The sequence below is a fragment of the Momordica charantia genome (assembly GCF_013281855.1).
Source record: "Momordica charantia cultivar OHB3-1 chromosome 4 unlocalized genomic scaffold, Mcharantia_2.0 BLBB01000004.1, whole genome shotgun sequence".
In the NCBI taxonomy this organism is placed as follows: domain Eukaryota; kingdom Viridiplantae; phylum Streptophyta; class Magnoliopsida; order Cucurbitales; family Cucurbitaceae; genus Momordica; species Momordica charantia.
In genome coordinates, this window is record NW_028275162.1 from 21,307,667 (window position 1) to 21,332,352 (window position 24,686).

The 24,686-nt window shown below is 36.1% G+C and overlaps 3 protein-coding genes and 1 pseudogene across 10 annotated transcripts; all 4 read right to left on the bottom strand.

The window, feature by feature from the left end:
- Positions 1-48: 48 nt before the first annotated feature.
- EMB2794 (Tetratricopeptide repeat (TPR)-like superfamily protein) lies at positions 49-6,304 on the bottom strand. Of its 3 annotated transcripts, none has more exons than XM_022290729.2 (4): positions 3,380-6,304; positions 3,043-3,177; positions 997-1,294; positions 49-454 (listed from the first exon to the last, which is right to left on the bottom strand). In XM_022290729.2, exon 1 carries the CDS (start codon positions 6,035-6,037, stop codon positions 3,674-3,676), a length of 2,364 nt encoding a protein of 787 aa, XP_022146421.1. In that variant the 5' UTR covers positions 6,038-6,304; the 3' UTR covers positions 49-454; positions 997-1,294; positions 3,043-3,177; positions 3,380-3,673. The 3 variants fall into 3 exon arrangements, with proteins under 3 accessions (XP_022146421.1, XP_022146420.1, XP_022146419.1); XM_022290728.2 differs by having other exon boundaries at positions 985-1,294; XM_022290727.2 differs by lacking the exon at positions 997-1,294.
- A 2,774-nt stretch (positions 6,305-9,078) lies between these two features.
- On the bottom strand, positions 9,079-12,496 carry LOC111015578 (phytosulfokine receptor 1 pseudogene; annotated as a pseudogene).
- A 144-nt stretch (positions 12,497-12,640) lies between these two features.
- On the bottom strand, positions 12,641-17,411 carry LOC111015579 (uncharacterized). 6 transcript variants are annotated; one of them, XR_002602059.2, is made up of 9 exons: positions 16,905-17,410; positions 16,102-16,503; positions 15,292-15,391; positions 14,907-14,960; positions 14,385-14,505; positions 14,193-14,304; positions 13,596-13,657; positions 13,423-13,518; positions 12,641-13,155 (listed from the first exon to the last, which is right to left on the bottom strand). XR_002602059.2 is itself a non-coding variant. In XM_022290652.2 (9 exons), coding segments are annotated over exons 2-9 (864 nt in total). In that variant the 5' UTR covers positions 16,443-16,503; positions 16,905-17,398; the 3' UTR covers positions 12,641-13,154. The 6 variants fall into 6 exon arrangements, 5 of the variants coding, with proteins under 5 accessions (XP_022146344.1, XP_022146346.1, XP_022146345.1 ...); XM_022290652.2 differs by having other exon boundaries at positions 14,193-14,281; positions 16,905-17,398; XM_022290654.2 differs by having other exon boundaries at positions 12,641-13,518; positions 16,905-17,411.
- Positions 17,412-19,342: 1,931 nt separating this feature from the next.
- On the bottom strand, positions 19,343-24,686 carry LOC111015565 (glutaredoxin-like protein). The gene is made up of 6 exons (XM_088123493.1): positions 23,687-24,686; positions 22,527-22,582; positions 21,855-22,085; positions 20,742-21,033; positions 19,806-20,002; positions 19,343-19,621 (listed from the first exon to the last, which is right to left on the bottom strand). Exons 1-6 carry the CDS (start codon positions 24,653-24,655, stop codon positions 19,465-19,467), a joined length of 1,902 nt encoding a protein of 633 aa, XP_087979619.1. The 5' UTR covers positions 24,656-24,686; the 3' UTR covers positions 19,343-19,464.

The window sequence follows — 24,686 nt, forward strand, 5'->3', positions numbered from 1 at the left end:
AATGATATAATTTTAAAAGAACAATAATTTTGACATTACTATCAAATATGCCCGAAAATGTAGCGTACGATTCCATATAAAAAATAGCAATGATTTGGTTCCTTGTTTTTCACGCAACCGAAAAACAGATAGCTTATGGTTGTTTGTAGACAATAACACTCTGTTCTCTATGTTTCTCCTGCTTCATTTCTTAAAATCATGTACAGATTTTCAAAACAAATAAAATTTTGTACATCACATCACCTCATTTGTATTCCGCAAGGGTAATACAAATTATTAAGCAGGTTCTCTCTTCCAGAACTGTTGAGATTTGGGACTTGCATATAATGTGTTAGGAGGAGCCAAACAAGTCGCAATTATTCAACAATTGAACCTCTCAAAGCACCCTCAACAAATATGGATGGGTTCTGATTCTGCCAATGATTTGCCAGATATACTCTCCAAAACCAACAACCTGAGAAATTCAAAGAAACTTATCTTATAAAAATCATTCACCCTCAGGCTTCAATAGTAAAACTAATATATGCATGCCATAAATAAATTTGACAAATATTCAAATGATCGGAACACCGACATAAAATATTCATTATGTCACTAAGTTCTGTTCTTGGGCATCTGACTAAGTTTTGTTCCCTACAGTAGGACTCCTGAAGATGGTAATGAACAGAAATGGGAACCATCTGAAGCTTTTGCAAGTCACTATCAGTGGAGGTGCCAAAAATCACTAATCAGAAGTGAAAATTGTACTGATAATCAGTTTCACTTGACAAATTAACTTGAAAAAAGAAAGCAGCTTTGGAATGCTTAACCAATGCTATAGCCTTCTTAATCACCATCATCATGTTGTAACGAACTAAATATCTAACAATAGAAACGAGAACAACCACATAAGGATAACTACAGTGTTATGATAAATAACTAAAAATACACTGCTTTAAGGTACATAAAAATTTTAAAATAAAAACACAACAGAGAAGTGCCTACTTATTTATTTACTTTTATCTTTTGATATCCGTGAGTGTCCAGACCAGCTTGAGCGCACCTCAATTAATCTCACAAAACAACTACATGACCCTACTACATTGGATTGCCAAGTTAACTGGTAAGATATTAAATCATAGGTAGGTGGCCACTATGGTTTAAACTTTGAGCTTATTTTTTCTCAGCCCTTTACTATTTACATTTACGAACACTAAGTCAACCCATGATGATTTAGAAGTGGCTCCTCATCCGTGAAGACCTTCCATTTGGAGGAAAAGGAAGTTGATGAGCTTTTTCCAGAGGAAGAAAAATCCTGTAAAAATAAGGGAGAAATATAAGGCATCTCTCAAGCCCCAGAGCAACTAAAAACTACAAAAAGTTGTCCAGCTGCCAACTATAGTAGTAGTACAATAGCTGTAGCAGCTCCTGAAAGAACCATCAACAGGAGACAAGAAGATTACTATAACCAAAAGGATCCCCTAATCTCTATATGAAGAACTTGAAAGACCCTTGTATCTTTCCCTGACTAAATGTTCCAACAAAAAACTAGAACAACATTCCCATTTCCCACACACTGGAGAACAAGCCTTAGCACCCAAAGGGAGGCCACCCAGGCTTTCAGGGCTTAGGAGAGAGGCTGAAACATTCTTAGGTATGGGACCAATGAAAACAATGAAGTCGTGCTATGATCGAATCCATTTGTGACCAATTACATGTATCAAAGGAACAATTATTACAAGAAAGGCAAAGAAGATTCAAAAGGCTTTCACACTACATCTTCAAAGGATGATTAATACACAAGAACCAACGAAGAGTTTTGATCCCAAATTTATTTACAATGTTACTTCAATGAGTCAAGAAGAGAATTGACCAAAGATGGCACAAGAAAAGTTGTCTATTTTGAGAGATGGCACGGAGGACAAAAAAAGTGTGCAGATTCGTGAACAGGTGCCTTTGCAGATTGCACCTCTTGGGAGTTTGTGAAATCAAAAGTTGTCAAACCATATCAAAATGTGAAGCACCTCCTACAGCACATAGGTAAGACCATTTGAAGCGTGACTACGTTTTCTGATCCGCATTTAAGTGTCTAGAATGATGTGCAATCAAGTTTTAATTTGCATGTCTTATTTTCTTCAATTTGCATTAAGTAGTATTTTGAAAGACTTTTGGTGTTCCTATGTTAAACGACCATTTAGTCTATTTAAAGGCTTGTAATCACCTTGTTTTGGCAGATTCAACATATTGAAATTCAAGAACTTCTGTTCCTTAACACATTTGGTGTTGCTTCTTTCAAATCTTGCTTAGGTTTGATATTAAACCGATTCATTGGATCAGTCTCGATCAAGCTAATTCTGGAGTGAGTCGTCTTATGATCTAGGAGTGACCATCGTAGATTCCAAGTCCGATCTAAGAGTGAATCATCTTCTAACCTTACTCTTGGTTGGAATCATTTGGTAAGTTAGTCGTTTTTGTGAATGTTTGCAAGGATCTTAGAAGGACCTCTAGTTTTGTAAACCCGAGCAACCTTGGCACTTATCATGCTAGTTGGGTCAATTTGGTAAAAGTGTCGGTCTATTCAATTTTATATAGTTTCAAAATCGCAAATATTTCAATAGCTTTGGTTTTTAACGAACTGGTTGGTTTCACTGATTTTTGCAGTCAGTTTTGTCAATTTTAGATGGGTTTTGGGTCGTTGGCTCAATCTATCTCTAAAGAAGAGAATTGGTGTAATTTGCTTTTCTATTCTTCTTAATAGAAATTGAGAGAACAGAGGGATGTTCTGACTTCCATAGGAATTTTGCCATTCAAATCTTCCTAGCAAGGTTTGTTGGCAAAAGGCTATAACCATTCATGAAAAAGGAAAATAGAGAGACGCTCATAAACTACTGAAAAGGATCAAGGATCCATTTCAAAGAGTTCTCTCTAGGATTAGGTTGAATGTTGCCAATAATCTCCCTAAGAACCTACCACTCTTCCAATCCAGAGTCTCTCAGGGCCATTCAAAGGCTTGGATTCCAAGAGTTTCAGAAATATAAAGAAGCATGAAGAATGGGTTAACACCTTGCTCATAATAAGCAGTGCCGAGCTTCAAACTTGAATGAATATGCTTCCCTCAGAACCAATAACAGATAGGTATTTTCACTAGAATGCCTCCATGGGAATCAATATCTCTGCCCACACGAATCCTCTTTGGACCTGTAAACCAACATGCCAAATTAGTTGACAGAAGACAAGCAAGATGGATACATCATGCATAATCGTTGTAGAAAAAGTTATTACTTTCAATCTCACGTAAATGGCTATTACTGCCAAAAATTCCACGCCTGTATCTCATATCTAAAAAGAAAATCTTCTTTTCGGAAAAAGGAGGAAGAGGAGGAACAAGACTGTCACTCACATTTTTAGAAGATTGATGATTAATGAAACACATGACATTATGGGATTTTTCTGCAGAATGTCATTTGAAAACTGGAAAGCTACATCTTATCAAATGGAAGATTTTGCATCAGAGCTTCCAAAACCAACATCAGATACATCATGCATTGCTTGCAAGTTCTTCCCATCAAACACAGAACCCATTTGAATGGTGGGTTTCTTGGGTCATCATACTTCTGAATTCCAAATAAATGCCGCATGTGCTTGCGATTAAGATACAACCTCAGCTTCCAGATGCCAAAGATGATCAGATTAGTCATTGGAGTCCTCTTGTTAGACTAGGAACTGCATGGCTGCACTTTTCAGTAATCAAACCCCTTCTTTGCATTTCACTCTTCAATTCAATGGCTTCATCCAACTGTCCAAGCTTGTAATACTCTCTCAATAGACATATACATAAAATCTCCTCAGGAAGTATGCCCTTCTCAACCATCTCATCAAAAAACTTCCTCGCTTGGTGCAGCTCACCGCATTGAGAAAATCCCGAAACCAAGGAAGTGTAAGCATGCAAATCAAACTCGATAGCTAATTCTGTCATTCTACTACTCAAATTCAAAGCTTCCTGAAGATTTCCAAGCTTCAAGTTGCCATCAATCAGAGCAGTGAAAGCTGTTTTATCCGGGGCCATACCCCTACATTGCATTTCATCAAACAACTTTTTGGCAGATTCAACGCAATTTGTTTTACAAAGACCATCAATGAGGGCTGTATAAACTGCAACATTAGGTTGTAAACCAAAAGCAGACATTCTACCAAAATAATCAACTGCTAGTTCGACCTTACCTGTTTTGCACAAACCATCAATTAATACACAGTAGGTTACAACAGTAGCCTCAATACCTGCATCCTGCATCTCCTGAAGAAGATTTATTGCATCTGAGCTTTCTCCAGCCTTAAAATAAGCATCTATAATTGTTGTGTATATAACTGGATTTGCGTTAATACCCCGACTCTTCATTTCTTTAATTATAAGCTTAGTTTCTTCAAGTTTATTTTGACTACAGAGACCCCAAATAATGGTTCCGTAGAGTATTAAATCTGGTTTGATGTTACATTCTGTCATTTGCTTCAATATTTCCATTGCATCCTCCATTCTCTCCGCCTTGATATAGCCATGAACCAAAGCAGTGTAAACTTGCTGGTTGGGAGATATTCCATCTTTCAGCATTGCCCTGTACACTTCTTCTGCCTCCGTCATTCTTCCATCTTCACAAAGGCCATCCATTAGGGCAGTATAAGTGACTATGTTTAAGTTAACTCCTGCTTGCAACATATCGTGAGACAACTTCCATGCTTCTGTCAAATTACCTGCCTTACAATTGGCATCAATCAGAGAAGTGTAGGTGAATTCATTAGGTACAAGGCCTACTCTTCTCATATCAACAAAAAGTTTTATGGCACCTTGCATTATTCCCTCCTTGCAAAAAGCATCAATCAAGGTGCTATAGGTTACAACATTTGGTTTCAACCCATTGTTCTTCATCTCAGAGAGATACTCAAAAGCTCGAGGCATCTTCTCAAACTTGCAGAAACAATTGATTAAAGCATTGTAGGTAATTACATCAGGAACACAGCCTGCACCTTTCATTTCATTAAATAAATACACAGATTCTTCCAATAAACCAACCTTGCCATAGCCATCAATCAAAGAATTATATGTCACAACATCAGGAGAAAAGCCCATCTGCCTCATTTGCACAAACAAACGTCTAGCATTTTCCAAATCTCCTTCTTTGCACAAGTAATCTATCATTACATTGTAGGTAAAAACCGAAGGTGCAATACCAGCCCCAATCATGTCATGGAAAAACTTCCTCACCAACTGTCCTTTCCCTGACTTTGATAACCTATGCAAAAGAAAATTGCAAGAACGGGCTTTGGGAAGAGTTCTAAACTTCCTCATTCTCAAGAAACATTCATTAGCTTCCTCAAGCAGCCCCAACTCTACCAAAACACTAAATAAAACGTCAAAGACCCCTGTTCCTAACACAAAAATATTCCTAGTCGACCAAAGTATATCAAATATCTTACAAACTGGCAAAACCAAGTCGTTCTGGCTCTTCAAAATCACTTCCTTGATAATATCGTGGGCATTTGCGTACATTCTCGCACGAAACAGTATGTGAACTACAATGCAGTAAGCCTCGGTGGTATGGCGGAAACCAACCTGGCTTCCAGCCCATTTGAAGAACTTGAAAGCTAGTTTTGGATCTTCTTTAAATTCAACTAAAATCTTAGAAACCCAAATGGGCGCTAGTGCTGAATCAAACAAAACAACAATCATAGGATCGTTCCAGAGGTCTTGTTGTATTATTTTACGAAGGGAACCAAAGTCTAAGAATTCAAATGAATTATTTGTATTCGAGTAAGTAACAAAAGGGAGCCGAAATATACAAAGAAAGCTAGCGAACCAGAAAGACGGAAAAGAAATGCAATAGCCATTTTTTGATGATGGGGCATTAAATATATTGAAAGATAAGCAACCCGGATGCGAGGAAATCGAAGATAGAGCTATTACTCGGTGAGAGGCTCTGCGGCTAACGTGGAAAAGACTGCGAAAGAAGAGTAGCATCGCTGAGAGGAAGGAAGCGAAGGCCAGAACTTCAACACAAAGCTTCATCCTCTTTAAAGCAATGGATGCTCATGTTAGATCAAATGGGTGGGTGGTAAAATCCAAAGTTGTGGGGTTTTTAGGGTTTATGGGCAAAGGCCAACCGTGCCACCGCGAATCGAGCTGCTTGCGGAGTTGGAAATGCCGAAATCGGCACACCGAAATTCAAAAGCGAAGAGAATCTGAGAATGACTAAACCGAGCCTGGACTCGACGTGAAGCAGCTCAGAAATTAGAAGACGGAAACCCAATTAGGGGAATGACGCGATCGATTTATAAAACCTAACCCAGATTTCTTGGGCCATGGCATCCAAGTGGCAGGCTTCGAAACTCTATGAAGGGGCCTGTTTGGTTTCGCTGTTTATTTTCGAAATTTGACTCAAAATTTAAATGTGTTTTAAAAAAAAAAAGGTAAAAAGATTCTTAAAAAAAATTGTGACAATCATAATTTTCGAAAACATAAAATTAAAAAAATGGTTTTTTTCTTCAAAATATTACACCCGTCAAAGTAAAAAAAAAATTATATTTGATAATTCAGTTTTATTTGCTATCTCTCGTTTATAAAGAAAGCATATTTAAAGAAGGGGTTGAATCCTTAATTTATTTTATCCATATATAAATTATAAAAAAAATTGGTTAAATTACAAATTTCAAGGTGGGGTCTTTGGACAGGTGTGTTTAATAGGTCTCTAAATTTTATATAATATCTAATATATTTTTTAACTGTAAAAATTGTCTTAGAAAATTCTCTCACTTTCAATTTTTTTCTTTTCTAATAGATCTTTAACTTATTCAACTTTTTCTTTTAAAAAAAAAATCATATACTTATTAAATATGAAGTTGAAATGTCATAAATTTATTAGACATAATATTGAAAAAAAAATATAGATACTTATAAAATAGTTTTTAAATTTTAAAAACATATCTGACACCCTTCTAAAAGTTTGAGACTATAATTATAATTAAACCAAAATACAGAGAAGGATAAAGACATAAGGCAAATATATATAATAAGGTTTAAGAATGGGCTATAAAATGTTAATGACATGGTGATTCACAGTGATAAGCTTTTTACGCCAACATAACTACTTCCAAGCATGTCTTTTTAGATTATATAATAAGGTTTAAGAATATATATAAGGGCCAACTTGAAATATGACAAAAAAAAATTAGCAAAATAGGTAAAATAACAACCATGTTGATGTTTTGGTTTTTCAAATATAGTATTTTTTTAAAAAAAAACGGAGGCCAACATATTAAATGACAATATTACCTTGCAGGCCCAAACTCAAGCCCAAAAAATTCTACATTTCGATTTCTCTTTGATTTCTATCGGATATATATGCGATATATTATTGATATGAGTGTGTGATATACTATTGATATGTATATCTGATATATATGTGATATACTATTTATACGAGCGTCTGATATACTACTGATATGAGTGTTTGATATACTATTGAAATGATTGTTTGATATACTACTGATATACTATTGATGTGATAGTTTGATTTACATATGATATAATGTTGATTTACTTTAACAAAAGAATGAAATATGATATTTTAATACAAAAGTGAAAAATACATTCTTACTTTAACAAAAGAATGAAATATGATATTTTAATACAAAAGTGAAAAATACATTCAAAATTATAATTAATAGATAACATTCTCAAGATACTAGCACCAACCAAAATAGAAATCTTTAGAAATTGATCATTTGGACACTTTCTATCATTTAATATTATGAGATGTCCACTACAGTTATTAGTGCATCTAATTCGCAAAATATCTGAAAAGTGCCTACGAAGATGTACTGATGTTCAATCTAAATGTGAACTTTGTAAGATTTGGATTGAGAGAGACTTAATTACAAGTTTAAATTGTTTTAATTAATACCTTAGTATTGACCAGATTCAGGTGTACATTAGATGTATATCAAGGGTAAATTAGATGTATATCGGAAGTATATCAGAGGTACATCGAATGTACATCAGATATAGATTGGATGTGTATCAGATCATATATGTATATCAGATACAGATATACATAATAAGATATCATAAGGGTAAAATTAGAATAATAAAAATTCAAATATTTTACTATATTTAAACCTGTAAAAAATTAGTGACATTTTGTAAAATACATAAAATATTTTTGCTCCTGCAATTATCCTATATATAATAACTAATAAGGTTTAAGAATGAGCTATAAAATGGTGTCTTTTTTAATTATTGTAATGTGGATTTGTTCACCTTTTAGGAAGTACATTTAGGGAGAGTGTTTAAATGTTCAAACAAAGCATGATCTCATTTTAAACTTCTTGGCATTTGCTAATCTTTTTAACTTAGAATATGGTTTTTATTGAACACTATAGTTTAATTGTTTTCAAAAAAGTATGATGATAAAATAAAATAACCACTTCTATTTTTACTTGATCCACCTACATACTCAAATTATATATTAAACAAAGAAATCTAATAAATCATAAAATAGTATTGAAAATTTAAAGTTCTATACTAGATATTTCTTTTCTAACACATTACAAATGGGGAAGTACTCAACTCACATTATCCAAATTTATAATAATGAATTAATTCGGTGGGGATGACAAGGTTCCTCCTCATGGTCGAAGATATAAGCATTTTTGTCTTCACAATTTTGAATTAATTTCAATAGTTCCTATAATTTTAAAATGGTGAATTAGTACACGTGTTGTAATGAAATTTCATAAATTGACTTTCAATCTAATTCTCATTTTTCCTTTTTCACTCCTTTTCCTTCTATTTTTTCCGATGAACTTCATATGTCAATGTAGAGATTCGAACTCACCTATTGACAATATATTATTAAACTAATATGTTTTACCAAATCAACCATGTACACATATTCAAGACCCTCTAAAATTATTTTACAAATCTCAAAATAAAAGGTAAAAACAAGCACACTGTTTAATCGTCGTTAGTTCGACAAAAAAAGTTGTGAGTTTGATTCGAGGTGTTGTACTAAAAAATCAATCTCCAAACAAAAAAAAAAGTCAAACATCTAAACTATTAATATTCATCTATTATAAACCAATACCACCTCAAAATCGTGGCTCTTTGAGTTTTAATACTCTGTACCATATTAATATTCATGAGTTCTATCTCAAAATCAATTGGCAAGAAGAGAAGTAGCTCATGTCTATTATAAATGATTACGAAGTGCATTCACTTTTCGACGTAGATCCTCGAGGTAAATTAAATTTTTGTTATAGAAAAAAGGGTCAAGATTATTAGTACCATCACTATTGTGATGAACTCTCGATCTAAGGAGCCGAGCAACTCCAAAATTGCCATGAATCTTCTCTGCTTTAGAGGATGTCATCGGAGTTTCCACTTCTCCTTCGGAAACACCATTCCGGAGAAGAGGCAAACGGCGACCGTCGAAACGAATCCGACGGCTCCTCCGACGCCCAATGGCACTCTTATAAGAGACCCCAAGCTTTCCTCGCTATCTACACTCCCTGAGTTCCCTTCGTCCGTGGATTCAGTTTCTTCCTCACAAGAAAATGTTTGAAATCCACAGAGTTCAGCGTTTCCCGCAAAACTCGAATCCGGAAACGTATGGAACTGCCCTTCGGAAGGGATGCGCCCCTGCAGGTGATTGTGAGCAACGTTAAACGATGAGAGGAAGTGGAGATTCACCAGTGAAGGTGGAATCGTTCCTGTTAGATTGTTGTAGGATAGATCCAAGCTTTCCAAATCCGTCAATTTGGATAGAGTGCTTGGAATTTTTCCTGATAATTTGTTGTTGCTTAGGTCTAATACATGGAGGTCTTTCAGATTCCCAAACTCCGGCAAAATGATTCCGCTCAATTCGTTGTGGCTGAGGTCCAGCAATGGTGGAAACCCTAAAAGCTGCTTGTATTGTCGCCCTGAGGATTGGCTCTTTTTGATGAAAAACGAGAACCCTTCGAATATTTCCCCCTTTAACGAGTTGTTGAGATTGACGAGGCTCTGGAATTGGGTGATGCTGGTAGGGATTGATCCGGATAACGAGTTGTTTGAGAAATCCAAGTAGAAGAGGTATCGAAATTCACCAATTGAAGACGGAATTTCTCCACTCAATGCGTTCCATGACAGGTCCAGGATCTGCAGCTTCGAGCTGCTGCTCAGCCATGGCGGCATTGAACCGGTAAGCCCACAGTTAGCAATCACAAACAGCCTCACGTTCTCGAATCTGAAGTTGGAATTGGCGGGCATTATCTCTCCATGAAAATTGAATGTCAGAATCAACACAGTCAAGTTCCTACAATGTTGTAGTGTTGTCAATGCTGACGATAGATTACGGAAGCTATTTCTTGAGATCGAGAAATGGGAAAGTGATTTGAGGTTCTTGAAGCTTTCTGGGAAATCACCTTCGAATCGGTTTTTGCCAAGATTTGCAATTCGAAGTTTGTGGCAAGATGAGAGACTTCCAATATGCCCTACGAAATGATTAGAACCAAGATTCAGAGAAGTCAAACGAACCATGGCGGAACAATTAATAACATCGATTGAGCCACTGAGGGAATTATTGTCAAGGCTAAGCGATGAAATGGTTGGTGAATTGCACAAAGAAACTGGCAAAACACCTGTGAAGTTATTCGATGATGCAGCGAATTGCTCGAGCATTGGGAGGTTGAAGAAGTCATCGGGAAGCCAACTCGAGAATTGGTTTGAAGAAATATCCAAGTAGACGAGATTTGAGAGATTCCCAAGTTGAAAACTCAACTCCCCAGAAAACCCATTATCCCGAAGGTCAAGAGTTTTGAGCTTCCACAATGCAAACAGATCTGGAGGCAAATTCCCAGAGAAGAAGTTGGAAGCCAGAGAGAGGTGCTCCAAGGAAGAGCAATTCCCAAAACCTGGTAGAATTTTCCCATCAAATCTGTTTGAAGATAGATTCAATACTTGAATTCGTTTTGCAGTTTTGCAGAACCCAGGATCAACATCTCCAGTAAGTTTGTTCCTAGAAATGTCTATAAACGTAATGGAAGATGAAATGATATTTAATGGGGCATATCCAGAGAGATCGTTGGAACTCAAGTCAACGACCTGTAAATTCTGCAACAGGAAGAGATTCGCCGGAAGAGAACTAGTGAGAAAGTTGGCTGACAAGTTGAGAGTTCTGAGCTGAACCAAATATGCCAAAGACTCTGAAACATTTCCCCTCAACCTCTCGCCGGGAAGTTCCAAAGCCACAACTCTGGAGAAGACACTGGAATCGTTGAAGCCGGACGCTGGTGGATCGCAGGTTACTCCTTTCCATTTGCAACAATTAGAAGAGCCAAAGTCCCAACCTTGAACTGGAGAGTAAAGGCCATTGACGAAGCTTTTCAAGGCTTTCAAATCAGCAGAGTGGCATTTTGCATCCATGGAGGTGGAAAGGTGAGCATTAAAGAAGCAGCACCATAGCGAGTAAAAAACTAACAAAAGTGAAATACCCATTTATGGTAAAGCTGAAAGGGAAGCAAGCAATCTTGAGTCTGGTGGATAAGAGTGCTTCTGTGCTGTGGCGGATATTTCTGGTCCCTTCCAGAGTGAAAATGGCAACAACATGGCGTGTCAAGGGAGAAGAGCAGCAGCGAAGTGTGAAATGAAGAGCTTTTCAAATATCATTTCAAGGGCAAGTAAGTATCGTGTCTATTATTATAATGGAGGAGTCGTTGTTGTTTTGACTTTGAATTCACCTTTTGAATTTGTGGATATAGAATATTAGATTATAGACAGCTCTTATTTTCAAATTTCTTAATCTATCTGCTATTGTTGCCTTCCGGACCAAGAAAAAAAAATTATAGTGGGTTGCCAAACCTGCTGCTAAGTCACATTAGCTCAAAATCCATAATAACTTGGAATAAGCCAGCTCCAAAATTCAACTTGTTTGGTCGAAATGTTTTCTGGGTTTGAAATTGCATAAAGCAAAATTGACTGAGCTAATTCATTCGGGCGCTTGATTTTATTATATTAATTTAGACACCTAAAATTATCAATGGTGGCTTATTGGATAAAGTGAGAAGGACTGGTTCGAACCTCATACGATGGTTAGCATATGTTGATCTCGACGATCACAAATATCAAGAAAATAATTATAATGATAATAATAATTTAGACACCTAAAATTCCCCCACCAAACTATACTGACAATGAGCAGACGAAGGAAATGCATCATAAATGAGGAGGGTTGATAGAATAGAGGAAATGACGATTTCATTTAGTATATCTCTGCTTTTATTATAAAAATAAGTATATGGTCCAACTGTCATACACTTTATTGTTGCTTTTTATTGGTTAGGTAACAGGTCGAACAATGTAACATCAAATATATGTATGCAGGTGTTTGTTTCAGACCACACAGTGACAAACAATTTTTTTTAAAGAAAACTACAGATGGATCAAAGATTCGAATTCTCTATTTTTGGAGGGAATTTTTGTCTCGATTATCAGTCCAAAAAATCTGTTGAATCTCTTTGAGAGATGGAAGCTTAAGATGAAGAAATATAAAATGTTTGTGAATAATTGCAGGAAATAGAGAGAGAATGATTACAGGTATGGGATGGATGGCGGCTCCACAAGGGAAGTATCAAATAATTCAACACGGTGTGTAGTAGGTCTATTTTCCATTCCACCCAATTGACCAAATCAGCCTCCAACACACAGGTAACTACAGAAATGCAATCAAGGGTAAGCAAGAAAGTGATTTTCAGCTCCAACTATACTTTTCATATGAAATAATTTTTTGCACAATAATTTTATTTTTATGTAACGCCTAACAGTACAGATTGGAAGCAGCAGATCCATATTTCCTCCCCTCTCTCCTTTCCTCCCTTTGACTCAAATCTCCCAACCAATATCTGCAGCTGACAACACTTCCCTGTGAATATTTTGTGTGCTGGGGAGCTCAGAGACATGACATCAAGCAGTTCTTTCTCAGCCATGAATTTCATTTTGCCTGATTGGGCAGCCGGGGTGGCGGTAACCAACCAATCAGCGCTACATCATCCTCGTCCTCGTCATCGTCATCTTCTTCATATTTCTTTGCAGTGGCCCTGGTGTTGGCATAAAACACAACCAAGAGCCAAAAGAATGGAGCCGTTGCAATTCTGACCAACCAATTCAAAACAGAACAACATATCAGAAATCACTTCATGCTTCTCTTTATCCTATCCTCCTAACTTACATTACCCAAATGGCCAAATCGATGTATTAACTTTGACTTGGGGTTATCTTTTTATCTCACAGCTAAATAATGTATTAGCGAGACATCTACGTTCCTAAACCATCTGTTCAAAGCAGTAGATGAGAATACAGTCCAAAAATCAGAACGTCTCTCGCACCCATCTGGCCGACATACTTGTTAGAGATCTTACCAGGTTGTACTAGGTAAAATTCTATTTGCAAGATCCTCATTTATAGATACAGGAAGTGGTAGCATTTTGCTCATTATGCCTGGAGTGTCCCTCATGCTGCAAAAGTTTAGAATTCAAAATTAATGGGTATTGAAGGAAGTATTTACAAGTTAATGAAATGAACATCCACGTACTCATTTAGGATAGCAATAATATTATTCCTTGTCCGACAGAAAAGATCAATGTTATCCTGCAACTGCTTCAAAAGATAATATATCATAATGTAATTAAAATGACCAATAGTAGTCTGGTTAAAACATATGCTGTTATTCAATGACACAAGAATATTTTCACATTTATATAAGCTAGCCATTCTGTTTTTCAAAGAACAGAACAAAGACAAACCCATCAATTTGCAATAAAGCATTATAATGAGATTGATCTCGTACTAACATCCACAGGGTGATCATGTTTTGGCAGACTTTTTCTTTTTTCTCCCCGCTATTCAGTGGAGTGTTTGGATCGAGTAGAATGGTAAAATTTTTAGGGGTTAGAGAGGTTTTGGAGGAAAATTTGGTAGTTAGTTAGATTTAACACCTTTGGTGCCATTCTTTAGGATTGGGGTCTGTTCGTATATTCTTTCATTTATTCTCAATGAAAGCTTGGGTAACAAAAAGAAAAACATCAACATGACCCGATACAACCAAGATAAATGAACTTTCAGAATTGAGATATTAGTTTAGATGTTTCTTCTATGATGCATTTAGAAGCTATTACTATTAGATATTCACCTTGTACATGGAAAGGTTGGCAGTAATTTGATTAAAAGCTTGAGCATTCTGTTCCAGAAGATGTGCAGCTGCACTGCTGATCTCTGAGGCTTTGATGAAAAGAAATGTCTCACTAAAAAAAGTGAATAATTTGCGGTTGCTAAGAGCTACTGTAAACAAGTATAGAGGAAGATGAATTTCAACAACGCTAACCTTCAGAAGGCGTACGTTCTTTCCTGTTCATATGGGGCGTCATATGGGAATATGCACCCATGCTCGGTCCGGGGGCCGAAGGTGTGCTGTTTATCTTTAAAGATGACTCCACCAGCTTATCCTGAACATTCACAATCTTTAGGAAACTGGTTGTTCAAATCTATCAGATCATCAAGATATTTGAGGGAACTCATATAAAAACTAGCACTACCATAAGAGAACTTCAGAAAATTCTTAATTTGAACCCATAAAAATAAGACAGTAATGGAAAAAAAAAAGGTCAAAATAAATGCTTTTTTATAACCCAGAGTTAGACCTTTTCTCCCCTGTACCGGGGCGCCCCAAGGCCCAAACCTGGGTGACATCAAAGATTTTTCTTATTAAACTCACTTGAAGTCCGAACATGTGACCTCCGAATAGGTGTTACTCAGATACTACATGCCTTGCCAACAGCCCGCACACATCAAAATAAATGTACTAGTAGAAAAAACATTATGCATACACATAGTTTCATAAAGGTACCTTTCGGTTGTTCACTTTCTTTCCAATATGTTCTTCAGGCTTCCTTCGTTTTCTCTGTAAACAAGTTTATTAGTCTTCTACATGAACTTGAAGAAGGCAGATCATTGGTAATTTACACAGAACAGTATTTTACAAAATTGTATTGGAGAAAGCAACATTCAACTGAAAATCCACAAGCAGTGGTTGAAGTAGTGCTTTTAACTAAATATAGAAACTATTTTACATTCAGTACAAGTCAAGGACAAAATTTGGCACTGCTAAAAAGCAGATTTGCTCTACATTCTCCACAAAATGATGAATCCCAAATAATTTCCATTAACATATGATTCATACCCAAGTCAATAACATAATACACAGAAGTATTTAACAAGATGGAAGTGCTTACAGTCATCCACCTACACCTTAAAGCAACATCCCGGACAGTTTTATCCCGTAACGTGGCAGCAATCTTGATATACCTCAAAATGCTTGGTTCATCAGCAAACCTATCATATGGCATGTAAACAACATGGAATATACTGTAAAAAGATAATTGTTATATGGAACTAAGAAAGAAAGAAAGCATAACCATGGATATCTCTATTCTCTAATGGCTTTATTCAACAAGAAAGGAAGATATACTACACATGAGAAGGAAGAATGACTGGCTTAACATAAAAGAACTTCAAAGGGAAAAGAAAGCACATGAAAGGGGTATATTATATAACAACAAATGGATTCCAGTTTTGATGTAAAATCCAGGTGCCTTGCTGTCTGCATCCATAATGGAGGAGGTGTTGTTTTCCCCCTTTTCGGGATAGGAAAAGGTTTTTGTGGCAAGTCTGTTTCTTTGCTACTTTATGGGAAATTCTGCTTTAGAGAAACAATAGAATCTTTAGGGATGATAGATCCAAAGAGTATGTTTGGGAGCTCATTAAATTTAATAATTTCCTGTAGGGGTCGGTTTCTAAGTTCTTCTGTAATTATTTGGTTTGGAACCCCTTTCTCCAAGGGTGTCTTTTGTTGGGCTGTTTTTTTATATAACCTTGTCTATTTTTTCATTTCTCTCCATGAAAGTTCGGTTTCTTATAAAAAAAGAAATTAAATAACACTGAAAATCTCTTCCATCACAAATCTTGAACATAAATTTCAACAACTCAAAAGCCAATAAATCTAACAGGAATGTAAGTTAGAAGATGGAAAAGGAAGAACCTACCTGACAAGACCTTCCTCTAATTTGAATTGCTCTTCCACAGACCATTCAACCGCTAACCCAGCATCATGCTTGAGCCCGGGCACTGTATCAAGTAGCAGAGAACCGGATGAATTAGCAGCTTGGCTGATAACAGGGTGGTGGTTGTTGTTGTTGTTGTTGACGACACTTGAATTCCCCGAAAACATTATGGCCGACGCACTGTTGACACCAAAATAATTCCCCATTGTCATCATCTCCGAGCTGCTGGTCGTCGCAGTAGACTGAAAAGATATAGCGTGCCGATTCAGAGCGGAGCTTAACGTTTCGTTGCAGTGAAACCCGGTGTTGGATTCTGCTGCCATGATTACTAATCCTCCTATTTACAGTAACTCTCACAGGAATCTCAGCAGAACCATATCCAACCTGTAAATTCAAAAAAACAAAGAGAAACAACACGAAAATTGAATCATAATACACAAAGCAGTCCGAATTCCAGAAAAGGGGATAACACGAGAAGTCTTAAACACAATATGTCCATAATTCCTAAACATCTCAGGCACAAGACAGGAAAAGGGAAAATGCAAGAAAACTCCACAATTCCAAAAGAATCCGACAAAATAATCAGGGAAATGCAAATAGACACCACAAAATACAACAATTAGAGAGCAGCAAAGTTATGGCGGAAACACCCATCTAAACACAAAGCATTTCTAGAAACTCCATGAATCAACAGTTGAAAGCCATGGAACAGCAGAATATTAAGAACCCACAAATGAAAAGGGATGAAGAAAACGAATTAGGGGGGAAATTAAGGTATTACTCACGTTGATTTCATCTGGGTAACGATCGAAATGGCAGAGGATAGAAGCCCTAGGAGCCCCAAATGAAAAGGGGGGAGTTGCAGAGAAGAGGAGAGAGAGAGGAAAGAAGGGGATTACCTTTTTGGGTGCAACTTTCCGACGGAGCCCTGATTGGCTTGGGGTTGGCTGTACTAGCTTTAATATTCCTTTATGAAATCCATTTATAAATGTAGAGAGAGAGAGAGGGCTTGAAAATTCTACAGCTACAGATACAATACAAACTCAACTACTGGTATCCTCGCTCTCCGAGCCACCACCGCACCCAAATTCTCTACGCCCTCCTCCTTTTTCCATTTGGGTCATTCAATTCCAATCCTCTCTCACCTCCGCCAATGAAAAACCATGGAAGATTGGTAAAAAAAAACACAACTTTCGTTTTGAAATAAGCAAAAGCTAGAGAGAGAGAACAAGGGGGTGCCTCATTTTTTCAAATAAATAATGGATACGTTGCTGCAGATCTTGGAATTCAGCAACAGTGCGAATCCCCATAAGCATTTGATGCCAATTATTGTGGACTCTCCACCTTTGCTTTTTTTTTTTTTGGGCTTTTAAATTTTAAAATAAAATTTTCTCTCAAAAAGGGGTATAAATATGAATTTTTGTGGGGATATATTGTTTTTGTGGAGTGGAGTGGGAGTGGATTATAGTGAATGAAGGCATTTTGTGATAAACTATGTCAGTAGCTGTTGTCTCACGCCACATTTTGGGCTCTTCAATTAATTTATTTACCATAAACCAATCCTTTTTTCTTTTTCTTCTTTTTTCACCATTTTTGATTTCTCCCTTTGCCCCTCGTTCAGAATCCTCACTGTTTCAGAATATTTCTGTGTCTCTTTTTTCTCTCATTTGAAAATTGTATGCTTTTGAAAGTAAAGATATGTTTGAAAATGCTTTGGGAATCTAATTTCAACGAGAATACTTTAGTTGTAAGTATTTTAGTAATATAAGGTTTAGTAAGAAGCTATGTTAATGTTTGTAGGGTGAGAAATACTTTTAGTCATGATAAAAATGTGTTAATAGTGCTCCCGAAGATATCATTTGAAAATATCATGGTCACAAATACACGGTGATAATTCAAATTTACTGTTTCTAGAAAAATAAAATTGTCTTTCTTTTAACCATTTTTATGTTAATAATTAAAGGAATTTGTTTGAAAAACATAATCACTGATCTTTCAATTTGGATAAAGTAAGAAAAAAAAAAGGAAAGAAAGAAAAAAATCAATAAACAATGTGTTGCCTAAACAAACCTCTAAGATTATAAAATACATTAATCAAAATATCCTCTATGTAAATGTAGGTTATATGCAATTTCTTTTAAATTCGACCCTCTAATTTGGCAGTTTATGTTAACAAATTATATGCATTTTTAAGTATAAGAAAAAAAATATTTCATCTCTCTTTAGCTCCTATTTTTGGTTAAATTAAGAAACCTATTTAGCTTGATAAATTATAAATTATTAATATAAATGAAAGTTTATATCTATCATTTTTCACGTAATAAATATATCACTATTTAGAAGTTCTCTAGATGAAATATTTAATTATTGTTTTTTTTAAGAAGGTGATCTTAAAAATACTACATTTAAAAACGTTTTAAAATGATTTTTTTTTCAATCATCAACGATAAGTAGAATGAAGATTTAAAACTATTACTTCGTAGAAAGTTATTTATGTTTTAATCAGTTGAGCTAGTAACCACTATAAAGTGATTAATACTACACAAAATCTTTTAACTTTAAAAACTAAATATTAAATTTAGCAATAACACAAGTTAAGGATTTTTTTTTTTTTTTGTTTGATAACAACACAAGTTAAGGATTGATCCCTCTAGCATAGGAATAATAATACTAACTAACCACCTAAATAACAAAATTTATTATGGTTAATAATTTATGTTATGCATAATGTATTAAAACATTTATAAAAAGGTAAAAAGAAAAGGTTTAAACTTCGTATTGGTCAATATTATACTTTCATTTTATTTAATTTTAGTTTTCGAACTTTAACTTTAAAAAATATATATATTTTACACTCCTAAATTTTTTAAATGTTTACCTACACAAATTAAAAAGAAAAACAATAATTTCGAACATATATGTGTATCAGCATGCACTTATTTATTTATATACTAAAATATTGATGGTTATTTTTAAAAATGTTGAAAGACTAAAATACACCTATTAAAAATTTAGATACCAAAATAAAATAAACCTAAAATTTAAGAACTAAAATAAAAAGTTGAGCACAAAATGTTTCTCATAAATAATATATATAATAATTGTTTGCAACAATCAGGCTGTCCAAATCCCCATTCTACCCCCTCCCTATTCCCAAACCCCAGAGACACCCCCACCCCAGAAAAATTGGCATTCTGGGAAAACTTAGCATAGAGGTGATAACTGATAAAGAAGAAAAGCTATATATTATTTACAATAATTGTTGGCAAGGGCATGCCATGACAAAGCACACAAACAAAACAAAATCCTTGAAGATTTTTGTCCTTTGTAATGGGAAAGTGATCATCAAGAAGAGTTCATGGTCCAATTATAGTTCTGGTAGGCTATGTTGACTGGACCTCCATCTCCCAAAAGGTGTGTCAAAAGGCCTGCTTTCTTGGCATCCAAGAAGCTCATGATCCACCTCAGAATCTCTTTCTCATGTCCAAAGTCCACACTGAACCTGCAACCCAACAACCATTTCAAATCTGCAAAAGTACTAAATTATATACAATATGTCGGGGTCCCCGACGACATATATAGTTGATTTCAAAAGTTTCAATGTTATCCCAATTTTGGGTAGTTTAGCAGAAGAGATCAAAGGGAGAAAAGTAAAATGAGGAGTGAAGTGAGTTTGATGAACCAACCACTTGATAATGCCAGTGAGGTACACAGTTCTTTTGTCCAAGTCAACCTCCACTCCCCCACTTTGGAAGAATTCCCTTGCGGCGCATCTCAATTCTGCTTCGACTCCTTGAGGAGTATAGAATCTCACTCTTGGGCTTGACTTTGTGCCATTGCACAGTCCAAAGTGAATTAATGGATTCACTTTTCCAAACGCAAGCTGACATGTGTTCATCATATTCAGAGAATGAGTTTCAAAAGATGCCATCCCACTCACCCACCATCCCATCCATCCTCAATAAGCACAAATATCATAAACTCAACCAAGAACAACATGAAATTACCCAACCCCCCCTCCCTCCTTTCTTACCACCCCACCACCTTCTTTATATATCTAATCAGAAAGAGCTATTAGATTTGGCAGAGCATAACTTGAAGAAAACAAGGATATGATGCTGAAGGGCTTCATAATAAAGCAAGGATCTAAACTAGTTCAACTATCATCGGTTAATAATATGAATATAATATTAAGTATATCGAATCTATCATCTTAATTTTTTTAGTTTAGTGGTGATTTAACCTGATGTCAGAGCATGAGGTCCTATGTTCGTTACTCTAACATGATAGTCACTTGTTAGGTCTTATGTTAACTTTTCAAGCCTAAGAATATGAATAAAAGTTTTAATGACCTGTTTGTAGCCTATCAGATTAAGCTTCTGAGTTCAGTAATAGTTTAACTAATAACGGTCTCGTTTATATATCTAATCAACTAGATTTGACATGGCGTAATTTTTCAGAAAACAAGTGATAAAGGGCTTCAGAACAAAGCAAGGATCTGAACAAATCAAACAGAATCAGAACAAAAGTATCACAGAAGGAATGGTATCGACCGAAGGTAAACAGATCTTATTCCTTAATATTGGAAGAACAAGGGGAGTAGGGAAATGAGATAAATTTACCTCCAATCGCTTGTCGCCGTTGCTGAAGGGCTTGACAAAGGAATATGGTGGCCTCTTATTACCTCTGAGAATCCCATTCTTTATGGCCATTAGTGGATAAGGCTGTCCACCCACCAAGTACTGGAAGTCGGAGAAGAAGGATTTTCTGTCTATTACGCCCTCTGGTCGTCCAAATCTGATTAAGCCATGTATGACCATGGCATTGTACAGGTTTAAGAAGAATGCCAACTTTTCATCATGCGACAGTTCCAAGAGGTTCACGCGGTGAAGTTCAAGTACTAAATTTATATACCTGCATAAGTTTTCATGAGGGAAGGAAGCAAATTAGAAGTGGTGAAGAGGCAAAAGGAAAAAGAAAAAGCCTTCCCAGAATGAAAGCTTGAGAATAGGATTGAAGATGGAAATACTAGAAATATGCTGTATATGGCTAATTTGTAGGAATGAGTAATGGGTATCAATATTTGTTTATCATCTAAAATCTAACCGTAATGAACCTTTTTAAAGGAATTCTTATGCCTAATTAATAGTTATCTTCCAAATTTCGTCCCCCTCATACATAGTTTCAATAATACGATCCTAAATAGTTTTAAAAGTTTCAATTTGGTCTAGTAGTTTGATCGAATCTTACAAATTGTTCTTGTCAACCTTCTAAATTGTTACCATATTGAACATGTGATGTTTTCTATAGACGTGGCAACAAACACTATATTTGCTACTATGTTAGTCGGTTATATTAGGGTTAAAATGAGGAGTTGGGTAGAATACAATTTAGGTCAGAGACTAAATGAAATTAAGTTTAAACCATAGATACCAAATTGAAAGAATTTTCAAATCCAGACCATAAATACCAAATTGAGAATTTAATATTAATTAACTGTCCTGAGTTGAATTAAATTTATCATATTTGTCTAATGAATCAATTCACACTAATTTTAAAACTAATTACATATCATTAAAAACGAATACATCAAATTAAGTAATTTGTTACTATATTAACTATTCATGGTCAACATAAGACATCAATGCTGGATAGTAATTATGCTAAATATAGAAATGAGTTTAAAAAAGAAGAAAAAAAAAAAGAACCGTTGTTCATTAATGCTAATTACGTACCTTCGAAATTCTTCACTGTTGCTAATGGAGAGATAATCGACATGTTGAAGGTCTTCAGAGGCATAGGATTCTAAAATGGCGGACATGATCTTGGCCAGTCTTTGCGCAACAATGGCAGCGGGCTTGGGCTGGTTGTCGTTAACGGATCCCAGGAAATTGAAGCACCGAGGAATAAATGGCCCATGCTCCAGGAACCGGTAGAAATGGTTCCCATCTTCAAATTCATTTTCCCTGTATTTCACCACAAAATAAAAAAAATAATAATAATATACAATATAAGACTCAGCCTTTTTGATAATTGAGATTCATGGATGAGTCAAACTTCATAAGTGTCGTCTATTTGACTAGTTATATTAGGAAATAAAGCCGAGTAAAAAATGGAAAAAAAAATGATAAATTTTTAACATCCATTATAGGACCACATTAAAACTTTTAGAATGACTTGATCAAATAGAAAATAAACTCAAATTATAAAATCATAATAAAATATTCAAAACCTTACCGACCAAATTCAAATCAAACCCAGAACTAAATTGGTAATTTAATTTAATCTAAAATTAGCTTCTAAACATTTGTTAACATAAAAATAAATAAATTTTAGACTCAAACTTAAAAAAAGTACACAAAATACTACCAACACTTGCAATGTATGGTGTGAGAGGGGGAATTTACCCAAAGACATGATGAATAAAGAGCTTCCGCGCCATTTGCTTTCCGATTTCAACAGCCTACAACAAACATTTAGAAAACTTAGTAAAAAATTATCTTTTTAAAGCCCATGAAAAATAAAAAGTTCTATTCAAATTTTAAAATTTAATTGCTTATACTAAAATAATTGGACAGATGTAGCATAGTAGAATATCAAACAACAGCACTTGCGATAATTACATAACTCAATCCACAATCATACATTATTGGCAAAGCTTACAATCAAATCAAAGACCTTTTCAAATTCAAGAAAGTAAAATAAAGCAGCATATTGGTCATCTATCTATAATTCTATGATACGGTTTAGTTTGGTTAGGCAAGCAACATATTAGTAATTAATTAAAGATGCAACTAAATGTGATTAATAATTCCCATAAAATCATAAGATCCAGTTTTGGGAACAGAGCCAACCTCCTAATTACATCTCACAAATTTACAACGCCCCTCCATTTTGTAGTTTCTATATCTCATCATTTCACCCCCTTGCCTTGTTAGTTGTTTGTTGTTCCCCATCATTAATGTCGCCCGTGCCACACGGGGTAACTTTCCATACGCTTCCCACTGGTCCTGCCCTATGTAAGGGCAGTTTCGTCATTTCATTCGTCCTACTTAGTAGCTTACCTCAGGCTCCTTCTTTTTTTTTTTTTTTTTTAATATTTATATGGTATAGACCCAACCATCAACCTTATTATTATGATAACAGAGGTTTAATTTAAATAGTATTTTAGTCTCTCGTGCAAACTAAAAAAGATATTTTAATCTAAATAAACTAAAATGAAAACTACATAGGCTTCAATAATATCTAAACTGAGATGTTTTATCCACTAAAATTGAGGGGAATAACACTATTGTATGTTGGAAAATTCTAATAAATTGATATTCTAACCATACGGAATAATCCTCCGAGTTCCCCTATGTTTGGAAATTTAGAATGGAAAAGAAATCAGGTGCTTCGCGGAACACGAAGTGATGAGATGGCAAGGGCAACGACCGTATGATTTAAAAACATATATTGGAGTTTGGCGTGATCTGTAATCCATCCAACGGACAGGAAACAGTGTTCAGGACTTTGAAATGCGATAAGGAGAAAAGAAAACACAGGATTTCATTATCACTAATCATACCTTTCTACGCCCGCAGTCAAGGCGCTGAATCAGCGCCTCCACCATCTCGCTGCCGGAGAAGCAGTTCTTCACGATCTTCATCTTGATCAGACGGTCCTGAATCGGCAACTTCTGTCTCAGAAATTTCACGATCTCCACCATCTCGTCCGCCGGCGTCGATTCCTCCTCCGGATCGTCGAACCCGTACACCGGCGGAGCGGGAGCGTCGTCGGGGCATTTATCGCTCAGCATCTCTTTAATTCTCCGGTCAAATTCCCCACTGTTTCTGAGCGAATTCAGCGCCACAAGACCCCCAAACAGCTTCTCGTTGAAGAAAATCTGCGGCACGGACGAATTCCCCGTCCTGTTCATCAGCTCCGCCTCCCTCTGAGGAAACACGTCCACGTTGATCTCCACAAACCTCAATCCCTTCTCGTTGAAAAAACCCCTAACCGCCTTACAATCCCTACAATTGGACCTCGAGAAGAAGCTGATTCTTCCCCTGATTTCTCTATCCCGCTCCTCGTCGCTCTTCAGCTTCACCACGACCTTGAGGCCGGAGAGATTGATTTCGGTGACGCCAGTAAGCGACTTCCCGTCGTCATCCTCCTGGTCGGCCTCGTCTTTAAGCGACGAAATCCGTTTGATGATCGCCGCCGACAAGCTATTGCTCCTCTCCCGGATGAACTTGCCAATGGAGGGCATGTCGACGGAGATATTCTCCGGCAAGCTGTAGGAGCGTAGCCCAGGGGGGGCCTCGGGCTTGGGGAGCTGAGAATGAGGCTCCGTGACGCGTATGTCGCCATTATTGGAAGGCTGAATTGGGAAGCCATCCTCGGAAGAAGAAGAAGAAGAAGAAGGAGAAGAAGAAGGAGAAGAAGGAGAATCTAGAGGAGGAGGAATTGAAATAAGTTTATCGGCGGAGACGAGGTCTGAAGATGGGCGGAGATTGGGGTGTTGAGGAATAGAGGAATGAACGTCGACGGCCATGGCGGGGAGAAATGGAAATGGAGGAGAAGGG

Coding starts and splice junctions, on each gene's coding strand:
- EMB2794 (XM_022290727.2), bottom strand. CDS start 6,037: ATGAAGCTTTGTGTTGAAGTTCTGGCCTTCGCTTCCTTCCTCTCAGCG.
- LOC111015579 (XM_022290651.2), bottom strand. CDS start 16,442: ATGGCAGCAGAATCCAACACCGGGTTTCACTGCAACGAAACGTTAAGC. Junction 14,506..14,906: donor AGAAAGTGAACAACCGAAAG/GTACCTTTATGA, acceptor GTGAATGTTCAG/GATAAGCTGGTGGAGTCATC. Junction 14,282..14,384: donor AGAACGTACGCCTTCTGAAG/GTTAGCGTTGTT, acceptor TTTTCATCAAAG/CCTCAGAGATCAGCAGTGCA.
- LOC111015565 (XM_088123493.1), bottom strand. CDS start 24,655: ATGGCCGTCGACGTTCATTCCTCTATTCCTCAACACCCCAATCTCCGC. Junction 21,034..21,854: donor AACAGTGAAGAATTTCGAAG/GTACGTAATTAG, acceptor AAACTTATGCAG/GTATATAAATTTAGTACTTG. Junction 19,622..19,805: donor CTCACTGGCATTATCAAGTG/GTTGGTTCATCA, acceptor GTTGGGTTGCAG/GTTCAGTGTGGACTTTGGAC.